The 13,883-nt window shown below is 49.2% G+C and overlaps 1 protein-coding gene across 5 annotated transcripts in view; it reads left to right on the top strand.

Moving 5' to 3' along the window:
- The window catches only part of R3HDM2 (R3H domain containing 2), a 52,280-nt gene that overhangs the window by 23,287 nt on the left and 15,110 nt on the right, over positions 1-13,883 (top strand). For all 5 annotated transcript variants that reach the window (XM_068663527.1, XM_068663529.1, XM_068663531.1 and 2 more), the window contains 9 exons: positions 5,075-5,270; positions 6,269-6,310; positions 8,012-8,098; positions 8,660-8,786; positions 9,956-10,034; positions 10,757-10,816; positions 11,873-12,013; positions 12,391-12,499; positions 13,220-13,315. In XM_068663527.1, coding sequence (XP_068519628.1) covers positions 5,106-5,270; positions 6,269-6,310; positions 8,012-8,098; positions 8,660-8,786; positions 9,956-10,034; positions 10,757-10,816; positions 11,873-12,013; positions 12,391-12,499; positions 13,220-13,315 — 906 coding nt within the window. In that variant the 5' untranslated portion in view covers positions 5,075-5,105. Of the gene's footprint in view, positions 1-5,074; positions 5,271-6,268; positions 6,311-8,011; positions 8,099-8,659; positions 8,787-9,955; positions 10,035-10,756; positions 10,817-11,872; positions 12,014-12,390; positions 12,500-13,219; positions 13,316-13,883 lie in introns of those variants that run through there.

Genomic DNA, 13,883 nt, shown 5'->3' with positions numbered 1-13,883 from the left:
GCGCATCCCCCTTCACCGATAAAAAGAAAAAGCTGGGGGCTTTGGTTTGGCCAAGCAGCCCTCACAGGTGATGTTTCAGCAGCTGCACAGCCTTTGCAGGTCCTGCTAGCAAAGCCTTTTTTTTTTTCCTTTTTCTTTTTTTTTTTTTCTTTTTTTTCTTTTTCCTAACAGCCTCCTGCCGCAGCTAGGGGCACACCTCGATGCTACGGAAACTTCCCTGGCTGCCTGGGGAAGGAGGAGGAGGAAGGAGGAGGACGGAGGCCTCCCTGCAGAGGCTTGGGGGGGGGTGGGATTCAACGCCCTGAAGGCGCAGCCCCCTCCTAGGGCAGCCGCTGAGCTGGGGGGGCCCTGGTTCCCCCCCCCAGCGCTGGCTGGTTGCTCTTGGTGACAGCGCTGGTTGCCACGGAGCCGCGCTTCTCATCGGGTGACCTGGAGCCAATGAACGAACCCAGCAGGAGAGCGGCCTCAGTTTACCCTGCGGGGGTGGGTGCTGGGGAGGGTCCTTGCTCCCCCCCCCCTTCCCCCAAGTTCTCTGCCTTCGGTTTCCAGCAGCACCTTGGCCAGCCCTTCATAGCCAGCTCCCCGGGGCTGAGAATGACTCGGGCCATCCATCCGCGCTGGCGGGGACTGTCATGCCCACCAGTGAGTCACCAGCCTCGGGGTGTTTATTTCGGAGTCCTCGGAGTGCTTCAGCTCCGCTCAGCGTTGCTGATTGGATCCGGTTTGTTTCTAAGCGTGCCGCCTTCGTGTTTAGAACCAGCACAACGATGCCGAGAGCTGAGCCTCTGGGGGCTGCGGCGGGGTTTCTTGCCGGCAGCGAGAAACCTTCCTTCCCCAGCGTGGGAGCTCCGTGTCGCCTTCATATGGCCCGTGGAGATGGCTTGGGCTGGACCTATTCCCTGAGGCTCCCTATTCCCTATGGGATGAGCCTCAGAAAACAAAGATGAACCCCCCCCCCCAGGGAAATGGTGGGGGGATATGAGTCAAACCTCTCATCTCTGAAGCACGTGGCGAAGCCTGTAAGCGTGCAGGCTTGACCCTGCGCCCGTGGGTTGGACAGGAACTGAGAGAGTGGGGCTCACTTTTGCTTATTTTCCTTTTCTCCAAGACCAGAGGTAGCTTAACCCTCTCGGGGGGCGGGAGAAGCTCCCTTGGGTGCCTCTGTCCTGCAGTGCCGGCCTGCAGTCAAGCACCCGTGTGCCGCCTTCACGCTCTCATTTAGCTCGCAGCAACGTCTGTGCTCAGAGAAGCAAGGCCAGGAAGGGGGTTAGCTGGCCGTAGGCTTTCTGCCCTTCACAGCTCTGCTTCTGGACCCATTCCACCATCAATGCCGAAGTCTCTTGCTTCCATTCCTGCCTAACCAGGACCAGCTGCTGCTTTTGTTGTCGTGGCTTGGCAGCTGCAGCCTGCGCGTAGCCAGGAGGCAGTGGAGGTAGAGTTCAGCGTTTTCCCCTTTCGGGGTGGAGGTGAGGATGGAAATCCCTCGTGGCTGCCCTCGGGCTGGCCTTGGCACGTGGTGCTCGGCACCGCAGCTCACCTGCTGGCTCTGCCAGCCGCCAGACCCCAAGCAAAACCCAGCGGCAGCTCCCTCGCTTTCTGTGGCTCTCTTGGTCTCTGCTCTGACCCAGATTTTGTGGCTTCCCTGATGCTGCATCTACGTCATCTTTTCATCTCCCTGGCGAAGCTCGGCTCCGTCCCGCCCACCCCACCGAGCCCTCTGAACTTCCCCTTCCCCTGCAAGCTGCTGTCTGTCACTGCAGCTCGTGTCTGCCGCCCCCTCGCTGCATCCCACGGCTGTCCTGGGGGAGCAGGGCTGATTCATTCACACAGAAAGGAAACCTCTTCTTGCAGGCATTGCAATTGAGAAGCACTAGCAGCACACAACACCTCTTCCCTTGAATTTTTGGAGCGCTGCTGTCAGGGACAGAAGGTTTCTCGGGAGGGGGCAGTGTACAAATATCTATTCAGTGTCTCCGAGTCTTCTTTTGGGGTGAGGAAAAATGATGATTTTTTTTCCCTTGTGATGCTGAAGTTGCATTGCAGTATGATGAGAAAAGATCCCGTTGCCCTGCTTGAATTCTGAGCGCCTTCTGAGGTGCCTGATGTGGGGGTAGAAATTACGGAATCACAGAATTGTAGGGATTGGAAGGGACTTCAAGAAGTCATCGGGACCAACCCCCCTGCCAAAGCAGGTTCCCTACTGCCCAGGTAGGCATCCAGATTGAGGGGAACTCCAGGATCCAGGAGTCCTGGGAGGAAGTCTTTGAAGCAAAGACCAAAGGAAACAAGGCATTCGGTATCTCCACCTTTTCAGCGTCCCCCATTAACCGGACACCCCCCTCATTCAGCAGGGGACCCACATTATCCCTAAGTCTTCCTTTTACTGTTTACATACTTCAAAAAAAAATCTTTGTATCATCCTTTCTCTCTTTTGCAAGCTTCATCTCTAGGTGGGCTTTAGCCTTCCTTGTCGCATCCCTGCGGGTCCTGACAACATTCCTATACTCCTCCCAAGAGGACAGGCCCTTTTTCCACATTTAATAGACTTTCCTTTTCCTTTTGATCTTGTCGATGAGCTCCTTGTTCATCCACGCAGGTTTCCTGCCCCCCTTCCCCGATTTCCTACAGTCTTAGGGATGCACCGATCCTGAGCATGGAAGAAGTGCCCATGAGATACCCCCAAGTAGGTCCTGGAAGAGGTCGAAGTTGGCTCTCCGAAAGTCCAGGGTAGCAATCCTCCTTTTTGCCCTGCACGAGGAGCCTGGCATGCCCATCAAGCAAGCACTCCTTTTCCTCTTCTGCCCCAATTTTTTGTCAGAGGCATGGCAGCAGAGAGCAGTGCCCTCAGGCACAGAGTGACTCCAGAGGGAAGCCTTTTCCTGAAGGGTTGCTCCAGGAACATCTAACGGGATCGGCGGTGGTGCCATGCCGTGTGCCACGGGGCCGTGCCAGGAAGGAGCAGGGAGCAACAAATGATCCAAGCAGCACAAGAACCTGCAGTGGGGCCCGTGCCAGGCTAAAATCAGCAGCCTGTCGCTGCAGTTTCTTCTCTGCACCAGCCATGGGTGGCTGCTGGTTTCTGTCAGGAGGCTTCAGCTTGAATTGGGCACTCCAGGCAGCGATGCGACACGGGGCTGAAGCAGCCGGGCTCAGCGCCGCAGCGGGCACAGGGGGGTCTCACCCAGTTATTTGTGCTTCCTCGTGTCACGCAGGTGAAGAGGGAGCTGTCTGGCTGCTGGTGTCCTCAGCACTTTGAGATGTTCGATGTGGAAAGTTGTTTGTGGAATTAACGGTGTGCTTCTCGTCAGCTTTCTGCTCTGAAATGGGTGCACGTGAATTTCCAGGCTAGTGAGAAGTAGCTCGTTTTATTAGAGTGTTCATTTTATTACAGGGTGGGGATGTGTCCCCTTGCTGTAATCGTGCCCGTGGTCTCCCCAGTCAGCCTCCTGCAGTTCGGTGTCTGCCTTGAAATGCACGAGCCCTGTCCATAAAGCAGACAGTGCGACCTCGTCAGCTTCAGCCCTGCGGCGTTCCTTGCTTTCTCTGCACCCTTTTCCATCCATCTTTTGGGGTCACCAGGGTTTCCTCCCACACACCCTGAAGGTGCTGCCGACTCATCACAGCCTTGGGTTAAGTAACTTTTTCCTTTCCCCGTTCTCCCACCTGCGACTCCGAGCTGACAGCAGCGACTCTTACTGCTGGAGCAGCTCTGAGCCTTTAGCTCATCGTAAGCCTGACATCGGAGATGGTAGGTGTGAAAGAAGGCTCAGGCACCTACAGCTTCCTCCATTTCTCCGTGTCCTGTCCCATCTCCTCGCTTAGATCGAGCACAGGATCCAGGGCCGAGGATTCCCAGGCGCTCTCGCTGGATGATGCTGTGGTTTCTGCTTGCACTCCAGCTTTCAGGGGCTGGAACTGGAAATTATTCCAGTAGCTGCACTAAAAGTAAAACACATTTTATGTTCAGCATTCCCACAAATTAAAAGGGAGCGAGGTTGAATTAGTTAATGAATATTAGCAGTTCCCGTGCGGAGCCAGGAGTTAATAAATCTTTGTGAAATCTGATGCTCTTTCAGCCTTGTTCTGCCAAAGCAATTAATAAAACAAGTTGATAAACATCAGCCGTATTCTCCAGTGCTCAGGCCTTTTGTTCGAGCCTCTCTGAAATTCAGGCTTCTACTTTCCTTTCTGGAGTCCTGTCTCGGGGGGCCTGCCTTCATCTTTCCCTTTCCCAGCCCCTTCATCTGTCACCCCACGGTGTCACCATCTCCACAAGCGTGGTTCTCGGTGCTGGAGTTGATGTGAGGAGCGGGGATGTGTCGTGTCCGTCCCTCCTGATAACGCTGCCATCAGGCAGGGGCACCTGCCTCATCTGCTTCTGCTCACTCCTTGCAGGGGCTGGCTGTGTTCCTGCTAATCAAAGGGATGCAATTAACCATAACTTCGTAAGGAAGCATTGTGTTTTCCTCGTAACGTTGGCTCCCACTTGGACTGAAGTAGCTAACCGTAGGCAGAAGACATCAGGTGGCACTTTGTTCCCCAAGAAGAACCAGAGTTGGTACAAGTCTTTGGTACAAGGCTGTTTTCTCACTGAAGATGGGACCAATTGCAAGACGGACTGGGCTGGGATTTGGAAAAAAAAATGCCGATTTGTTGTTGATGTTGTTTGTCCCAGGACAGAGCACCCATCCTCCTGTTGCTTGAGTTTATTTCGCCTTCTGGATTCTCTGCTTCTGTGTGTTTGTTAGCAGGAGCTCTACCCTTAGCCTCTCCCTCACATCAAAGAACGTAAAGGGCAGGGTAGTGACCTCTGCATGTCTCAGGGTCTTTGCTCAGCCCTGCTGATGTCCTCAGAGTCTTGGGAAATAGAGTGGAGCTCCTGCAAGGTCTCCTCGAAGCAGGGGCTGCCTCCCAGAGGATGGGGAGGGGGGGACTGTCATTAGGATGCTCGGTTTGGAGTACAGCAGATGGGTTACAAGAAAGTTACAAGCTCTATGTGCAGGAGTTAGTGCTCTGATGGAAACCTCTCCACCACCTGACCCCCTTCTACCCCTTCTGTCACCTCTTCTGGCAGGTGCCCACTGCTCCGTTGTAGGGCTCTGAAGATGTCAAATAGCAACACAACGCAGGAGTCTCTGGAAATAATGAAGGAGTCTGAAAAAAAAGTGGTCGAGGAATCTGTGAACAAAACCAAATGTGTATCCAGGTCACTGAGCAAGGAGGAGGTGGAAAAGGATGGGGAGGAGATCAGCGTGCGTCAGGAATCTCAGGTAAGCATGCAGACCGGGGGCGATCTCTGACAGCTTGGGGAGCTGCGACCCCTTTAGTGGCAAACACGAGCCAGTTTCCATGGAATGGAATAATCTAAATATTCGTGGAGCCAGGGAGAAAATGAGACCGGTCTGCTCCTGAGGGCACTGTACTCGGTCCCCAGATTCCAGCCCCTTGTCTATAACCTCCTTTCTTTGACCTAAAGATGATTTAATGACTTAACGTGAAGTGGAGGCATCCCAGTGAGAGCTCAGTTTCAGGAATGCTGCTTGGCCATTGCTTTGCTGCTGCTAAAAAATGCCCAAAAAGGAAATGAATGTTTTGGGGTTTCATTTCAGCAAGGGGGAAAAAAAAAAAATGTGCAAGCATTATTTGGAGAGTGCTGGCACTCTTCCCTGCTGCTTTGCTGTCCTGTCACATGTTCTTTCAGCTTAGTGTGGAGCTTGAAGAAATGCCCAACCTGCTGAATGCTTCTGCATTTAAAGGTGGTGGCTGCTGCCGGGTTTGGTGCACCAGTGAGGCTCAGAAAGAGCCGACTTCGGTCGCTTTGTGGTAGTGGGGAAAGGTTCCTTAGGAGGCAGCAATAACCAATGACTCCATCTGAATCAGAGCAGCAGCATCTCCATCATGATCCACCATGCTAAGGTCTCCTTCCCGTCTCAGGACTGGTAGAAGACTCCTAATTTTTCCGCTTAGAATTGCGTTGTGCACCTTCACACGCCTGTCCTGTGATCATTCTGTTGTGCTGGTTCTTCCAGAAACAGATCCACGTGGGGCTGATCCACGTGAGGTTTCTTAAGCAGGTTTTGCTCACCTGGAGGCTGACGGGACAGCTCAGCTCTCCAGGTCTTCCCGTTTGCACAACCTTTCACTGCTGCTGGGTCGAGATTTTCTTCAGTCATTTTACACGCTCAGTGTTGTGCTGCCTCAAACAACAAATACCTTTTCTGTCTACATTCATATTAAGCTTCTTGCCTTCTCTGTTCTTTCTCTACAGAGGCGGACATCAAGTCATGGACATGCCAGAAAAAGAGCCAAGGTATGGGATACGCTGCCATCCCTTTCTCGCTCTGTCCATTCTGAGCCAAGCCACGATCCCAGCCCTAAAACAGTTCTCTCAAGTCTTCTCTGTTTCCGTAATCAACACACAGCATGTCTATTTTAATCAGCATGGTTCAGGATGGTGCCTTTCCACCCACTGGAGCATGAATGTTCCTATTTAACACACACTTGCCCTTGGAGGAACTATTTGCTGCTCCCAACGACCACACTGGTGCCCTCCTCAGACTCTGAAATGCCAGAAAGGAAATCCGGAGATTTCATCGGAGGGACAGGGCAGCACACTTTCCTGTTACACCCTCCTGTTAAAAAAAGAGTTAAAGTGTAACTGTCTGGTTTCACCTAGAGCCCTGTTTCTTCAGGGAATACTGCATTTGCTCTTACAATGATGCCATATGCAAGTTAGCATATCTGAAATTTTTGCTAGTAACAAGCACCAGGACACCATTGTTCTAGAATGGTTTTTTAAGGCAAAATCTGAGGGTAAAATGCAGCCATTGGGTTCTTTATATTCTTTAACTTTCCTAGTGTTAACCTCAGTTTTTATTTGCAAAATTTGAATTCAACAATAACTACTGAGCCAGGTTACCAAAAGTGGCTGTGAGTTTTCCAGAACTGGCAATTATAAAACACAGCATAATTCAGGCATCCATCTAGTCCAGCTAGGATTCATTTAGGGCAACCTCCAAGACAAAACAGGGTCAGCTATGAGGTTGTTCAGGGCTTGATTTTAAAACTGTGATTGGGAGGGTGAAGATCTCTCTTTTTCCTCTTTCTCCTTTTTTTTCCCCCTCTTTCCCAAAATTCAAACCCAAATGAAGACATGTTATGCACTGAGGCATGGGAGAGAGGGGAGACCGGTTAAATTTGTAGTAATGCATATGTCTGGTTTTAATTAAGGTAATGTATGAAAACAATGTGCTGCTTTTATGACCTACAGGGTGTGCAGAAAAAGTATTCTAGTGGTTCTGTTTGCTCTTAGAAGCCAGGACTGTGTGCAGCACACAAACAGGCTGCGATTCCAATTCCTGCCCTTTCCATGCAGAAGGCAGAATGTGTCTGTGCACCTCAGGCACCCCATATTGCCAATCCTGCCTGGGTTCCCATGTGACTGAACGAGAATGTTTTTTTCCCGTTTGTCACCCAAGTGAGTCAGCTTGCCAACAGTCCAGCAAGTGCAGGTTTAATTTTAAACTTTTTCTCAAAGCACTACTATATTACCCAAAATAACCGAAGGCAGCAGGTCAGACAGGCAAGATGTAAATGGGATGACAGCCTTGTAATTAAGAACAGTAACAATTCTCACTTCACATCTTAGGAAAGAAGATAGTTGGTTTCAGCTGTATCCTTTCTGAATGGTTTTGATTCTTACCTGGCAAGGAGGGGAGGAGCTAGGGTTGCTCTGGCTGAAGAGGCCAATGAATGCATGAATTAAGGCTTTTCCACCTATAAGTTGCTTGGTTCAAATCCTAATCACAGACCAAAGGAACAAAATAACTGGTTCACTCTAGGGCTCCAAGCATGTGCACGTTCCTGTTTGTTGCAAGGACCTGGTTTAGTACTCCTCCTTTTCAGCAGTTTAATCAACACTGACTGCAGGAGTGGCTTTGTAATGCAGCAGCATGAACTTTTAAGTGTGCTTTCTGACTTAGATGTCTTAACTGCACTCTTTCTTTTCCAGTCTAATTCAAAGCTTAAGCTGGTCAGAAGTTTGGCTGTATGTGAAGAATCATCGAGCCCCTTTGTAGATGGCCTGCTGGAGTCCCAGGTAGGCCTAAAATCAGACAAACTGGATTGTAGAAGACGAGAAAATCCCCTTCGTGCTGGAGGTGATGTCTTACACTGTGCTTGTACCTCTGAGAGCCAATAAGTTCCACGAGTTCCCAGGTTTTGAAGGAAGCGGTCGTGCTCATGAGCACTGCTTGTATGCATACAGTCACAATCCTTGTCTGACAAGGAATCACTTGTAATGGTGCAAGACCTAACTCACCTCGGGTAATCAAAGTGTAATAGAGTTTTATCAGCCTCGAGCAGAGAAGCAGGTGACTTAGATCCTGAGCTGACCCAGGCAAGTCAGGTTTTCAGCAGTGGGAAATGCTGTTGAGTCCCATCAGATCCTGCTGAAAGCTTCTTGTTGGGAGGAGGATGGGGAGAGAGAGGCTACTTTGTCTGCTCTCAGAACTGGGATAATTATGAAATACCTTGGATCTGCTACCTGAAACTCCTGCCTTTCCCTAATGCCTTTCCCAGCTGCCAACATCTCTAACCATGGCAGTGATTCCAGGGAGGGTCCAAGTGACTCAGACCAGCCTGGTTTGTTTTGTTCCAGGACATCATTCAGTTGCACGTTAGCTGCCCTTCTGACAAGGAAGAGGAAAAGTCCACGAAAGATGGGGCTGAGAAAGAAGAAAAAGACAAGAATAAAGACAAGGCACCAAGGAAAATGCTGTCTCGAGGTCAGGTGCTCTTATGGACAGAGCGAGTCTGGTCTTACCCACTTTGGGGATTCTGCTGGCCAGGGGTGCGGTTGCTGGAAGCAGAGGGGTTATCTCTGCTGATGACTGTACAGGAATGTGTTATCTTTATCACATCCTTTCTGGAGCAAAGCATGGTGAGGGAGGGCAAGGGTTTCTCTAGATTGTCATGTGCCCCAACAGACTTGCAGGCTTCCTGTGCCTTTAGAGTGGTGTGGTGGCTTTTTAGATGTGCAGGTGCAAAACTAGGAGGAGCCACTGCATAGGCTCCTGGTTTCAGTTTAGTTTTGATTCTCTGAAAACCTGCCACCGGTGCCAAGATGTGAGGTTGCAAGGAGGTGAGCTCAGTTCGTGCTGTATGATCCTGTGTGTTTGATTTTGGGGCACAGAAATGGCTAAAAGATGCACATTTGATCTGTTGAGCAAATTGCACCTTAAATCTTTGCACGGAGGGCGTGCCTGCACCAGTGCAGATACAGTTACTGATTTACTGTTTTTTTCTGCAGTTACTTCTAAAATTAAAAAGGGTGTGAGGAAGGGGGAAGAACCGAGCCAGCGGGGCTCTCCAGTTAAGTAGCTTGAAGAATCAAAGGTGCAGAAGTCGCTTATTTCTACAAAAGCACGATACATTACACTTGCAGGGGCCTCCTGTAACTGTCTGGACTATCCCTCAATGTGCTCTGAGTGGTTGGAATGTGCTCTGAACAGGCTTCAGGGGCAAGGTTTCCCTTTGTGAACTGTGTTCTCCATCTCTTTGGCATCCTCCTTATGGGGTCTTGTGCTCGTAGTGCCCTGTACATAGCTTTCTGGTCCTCCTGCTGCCCACAGAGGCAAGGAATGCAGTCCCCATTTCTCAGATCAAGAGACTTGACCTCAAGGTCGCGTTCAGATTCTGTGCTAGAAGCTGGACTTTAGCCAAGGTGATGCAGGTCCCAACCCAATCAGTGCGGTAACAGGATGGGCCTTTCTTCCTCACTGCCTGCTGTGAATGGTCAGTGCTGGTAATGAGGCTGAATTTCCTGCAGCAGCCGTGTGGGGACATCATCCTCATGCATGTAGTGAGTCATTGCTGAGACACGTACCTCTTCCCTTCAACCTATTCTTCTATTGCAGTGTTTTGTTAATTTGTTCTGCTGCTATTGTTGTTTCAGATTCCAGCCAGGAATATACAGACTCCACTGGAATAGATTTACATGAATTTTTAGTAAATACACTGAAAAAAAACCCGAGGTAGGTCCCTAGTCAGTAAAAGAACTTGCTGATGGAATGAAGGGAGGGAGTACCTGGTGACCAGTGCTTCTCTAATTGACCCTAAACTCATGGTGTTTGTGTGTATGTCTGCATGTATCTTGGGAGGAGAGGGAAGCAGCAACTATGGAAAGTACCTGAAAGTGTGTTTTACTTTTTGGAATTCAGAGAGTCTTGCTGGAGCAGTGTGGAAACAAAAAACACAACTGCAACTTCATGCACTGCAGTCAATCAAAACGTGCCCATATATTATGGAGACAGAGAAAGAGGAAGAGGAATTTGTTTGAATGCAAGCAGGAAGTAATCTGGATTGCCTTAAAACCCTTTACAAAAATGACTGCCAAATATTAGCCTGCAAAGGAACTGCTCCCATGTCAGTAATAAACATCATGAAGCTGAATGCTGGCATAAGAATAGCAAAGCTGGAGTCTCTACCACTGGAGCTTCCAGCAGAGCAGAGATTCGGTATTACCAAAAGCCAAGCACAAAAAAAATATTATGAAAACAAGAACTCTAAACTGGAAAAAAAAAATCTGGCAATTAATTTACTATATAGGCAAAAATACAGAGCTTTTTAGTTCATTGCTGTGGAGGATGTGTGAAGCTCAGTTAATACTGTTGATTGCTCCTGGCGGGTACCACGCAGAGGAAGCTGTGCTTCACTATCTCTAAAGGTGACTTTTTGCTTTTTCTTTTTTTGACAGGGATAGAATGATGCTGCTAAAGTTAGAACAGGAGATTCTGGAATTTATTAGTGATAACAAGTAAGTGATCTTCAAGTTTGTGTTAAGCAAAAGAGGTTTGTAACTTGCAGTTTAGGAGCTTGGTCACCCAGGAGAGAAGAGTCTGTCTTTTGGACACGCTGTTCTCTCAGACATCTTCCACCTTCCCTTGCCCATGAAAGTGGAATGGAATAGAATCATGGAGTCATCTAAGTTGCAAAAGATCTTTGAGATACCAAGTCCAACCATCAGACAGACCTGTCGAGTCCCATCACTAATCATGTCCCTTACTGCCCTATCCACACACCTCTTAAATGCCCCCAAGAAGGAAGTCTCCACCACTTCCCTGGACAGCCCATTGCAATGCTTGATGACCCTCTCCATGAAGAAATTCTTCTCAATATCCAATCTGAACCTTCCCTGGTGCAACTCAAGACTGTTTCCTCGCATCCTATCACTTGTCACCTTAGAAAAGAGACCAATACCCTCCTCGCTGCAACCTCCTTTCAGGTGGTTGTAGAGAGCAATAAGGTCTTCTCTCAGCCTCCTCTTCTCCAGACTAAACACCTTCAGTTCCCTCAGTCAGTCCTTGTAAATCTTATTTTCTAGTCCCTGCACCAGCTTCATTGTTGTTCTGTGCACATACTTGAGTAACTCAGTATTTTTCTTTTGCTGAGGGGTCCAAAACTGAACATAATATTCAAGCTACAATAGAATAGGTGTCTGCAGCAGGGCTTGCAGAATTCTTTGTCTAATAGGATCAGAAAAGTCACTGTACATACTAATTCTGGCTCCTGTTTCTGCTTAGAAATAAGCATGTGCATTTTTGCAAAAGTTGATCTGGTTTCAGAAATGGCCTGTTCAGCTTGAGACCTTGAATCAGCCCAGTTCTGTCTGGCAGAGAGCTGTAAGCCCACGTTGATGCTCAGTGTAAGAAGCAGTGCTCGAGTGCTGACTGCTTCAAATGGGTGGTGTGCTCTGATCTGGGATCTGCTCAAGGCCTCCGTGGCCTCTCCTTTGCCTCTCTGTTTTGGTGTCTGATTATCATTGTCTGTTTCAAAGCCTTCTAAATTGTAATGCTTTCTTCCCTGTTCTCAGCAATCAGTTTAAGAAGTTTCCTCAGATGACCTCGTACCACAGGATGCTGCTGCACCGGGTAGCTGCCTACTTCGGCATGGACCATAACGTTGACCAAACCGGGAAGGCGGTCATTATCAACAAGACGAGTAACACACGCATGTAAGGGGGAGGGAGAGAGGACAAGTGGGCTAGCACTCCTTGCCCTTGCCCTTGCCCTTCCATTCGCTACAAGAGCCCTGGCATGGTCCAGAGCAGAATGAATTTTGCACCACATTTAATGCCTCCATAAGAAGGGCTTGTTCCTTCTCTGGAAGGGCCCAAAGAATCCTGCACTTCCAGTCCCCAGTGTTTGTATCTGCAAGCCCTTTCCAGCTCTCTTTAGTTCCCAGAGAAGGGTTAGGGGCTCTCATTGCTGTTAGACAGAGGAGATTTAACACAACAAACGTCTGTTCCCTGCTCCCTACAAGGCAGTGGTTTTATGGAGACAGTTCTACACCCATTTTCACCCTTCTAATAAGAGCTGGTTCTTCCTGCAGCCCTGAGCAGAGGTTCTCTGAGCACATCAAAGATGAGAAGAATGCAGAGTTCCCGCAGAGGTTTATCCTAAAACGAGATGATACCAGCATGGACCGAGATGATAATCAGGTAAGAGATGGCAATGAGTTACCCGCACACTTGTGAAAGTCAGATTAGACTTTTCTAAGATGAGGATGACTGTAAACTCCTCTTGGGTGTCCTGCAGAAACCTTTGATAGAAGCTTCCCTACCCAAACAGCAGCAGAAGCCTACACAAACAACAGCATCTAGATATATTCTGAAAACTTGACAAAATACTGTAGAAAACCAGAAAGAATTTGTGGGGTTTCTATGTGGGGTACCTTTCTATATCCTGAATATTGACTGGTGGCTGGGCCAGACTTTAAGGTGAAAGCCTTTACTAAGGTTTCCTTGGAAAAGTCCCAGAGCTGAGCATTGCCAAGTGTCTTTCCCATCTCTCACTGGGGCTTGCAGCAAGTCAAGCTGTGAAGTCATCAGGACCTCGCAGTGCTGCTGGAAGGAAACCATCAGCAAAGTGAAACGTTCTAGTTTTTGCACTCAGCAGCACTGCCAGTCCTCTGCATCAGGAGGAAGGTTGTTGTGATACAGGAGGTGGAGTGCACTGAGTCTTCCAGGACGTTCATCCCTAGACGTAGGTGTCCAGGAGGTATGTTCAAAGGCAAGGGCTGTGTCATTGCATCCAGGCGTCACGCACGTACTCCACAATCCACATCCACTTACACTGCTATGTAGAAGTATCAGCAGCTGACTACACCCTCTGCTGCCATTGGCAACTGCTGACCCGCTGAGCTGTGTTTGTCCCTTCAGATCAGACTCCCCTTGCAGGATGGGAGAAGGAGCAAATCTATAGAAGAGCGAGAGGAAGAGTATCAGCGGGTCAGGGAGCGGATATTTGCACGAGAGGTAAGCATGGGTGACTCACTTGCCAGGTACCTTCCTGGAACTTTGTATCAGAAGGTGTCCTTGAATATTCTAAGAGGTCAGATCTCAGCGTTGCCTTTTCTACAAATTTCACACTGTTCCTGGTACCTACCAGTGAATTCCAGCTCCTAACAAAGATACCTAGGACACAATTTTCTTCTTACAAAATGTCCAGCTTGGTTATTGTTTGCTTGAGAAGTCTGGTCCCTATGTCGAATTCCTCTAAGGCAGAGCTGTGTTCCTCACTCACATCTGGCTCAGAGAAGCTGCTGTGCTCCACCTGCTATGCTGAGTGCTGTCTGCCAGCTGGAGGCAGTTCTCTGTGCTGTGTGCCAAGTGGCAAATGCATGGACATGGGACAATTCCAAGTACTGATCTGCCGTGGGTCAAGTTTAAAGTCCAGCTCCTTGCCTGCTGCTCTGAGTTTCTGGGGGACGATTCTTTCCTTTGTCCTAAAGGGAATTGCCATGTGCCAGGCCAAGGAGGATGTTCAAGCAGCCACTGTGCTGAGTCCCTCCTCAAGTCATCAGGTTTCAGCTATACTCTCGAG

The sequence above is a fragment of the Anas acuta genome, chromosome 29 (assembly GCF_963932015.1).
Source record: "Anas acuta chromosome 29, bAnaAcu1.1, whole genome shotgun sequence".
Lineage (NCBI taxonomy): Eukaryota > Metazoa > Chordata > Aves > Anseriformes > Anatidae > Anas > Anas acuta.
The sequence above is the reverse complement of the archived record's forward strand: the minus strand, read 5'-3'. Positions and strand labels throughout refer to the sequence as shown.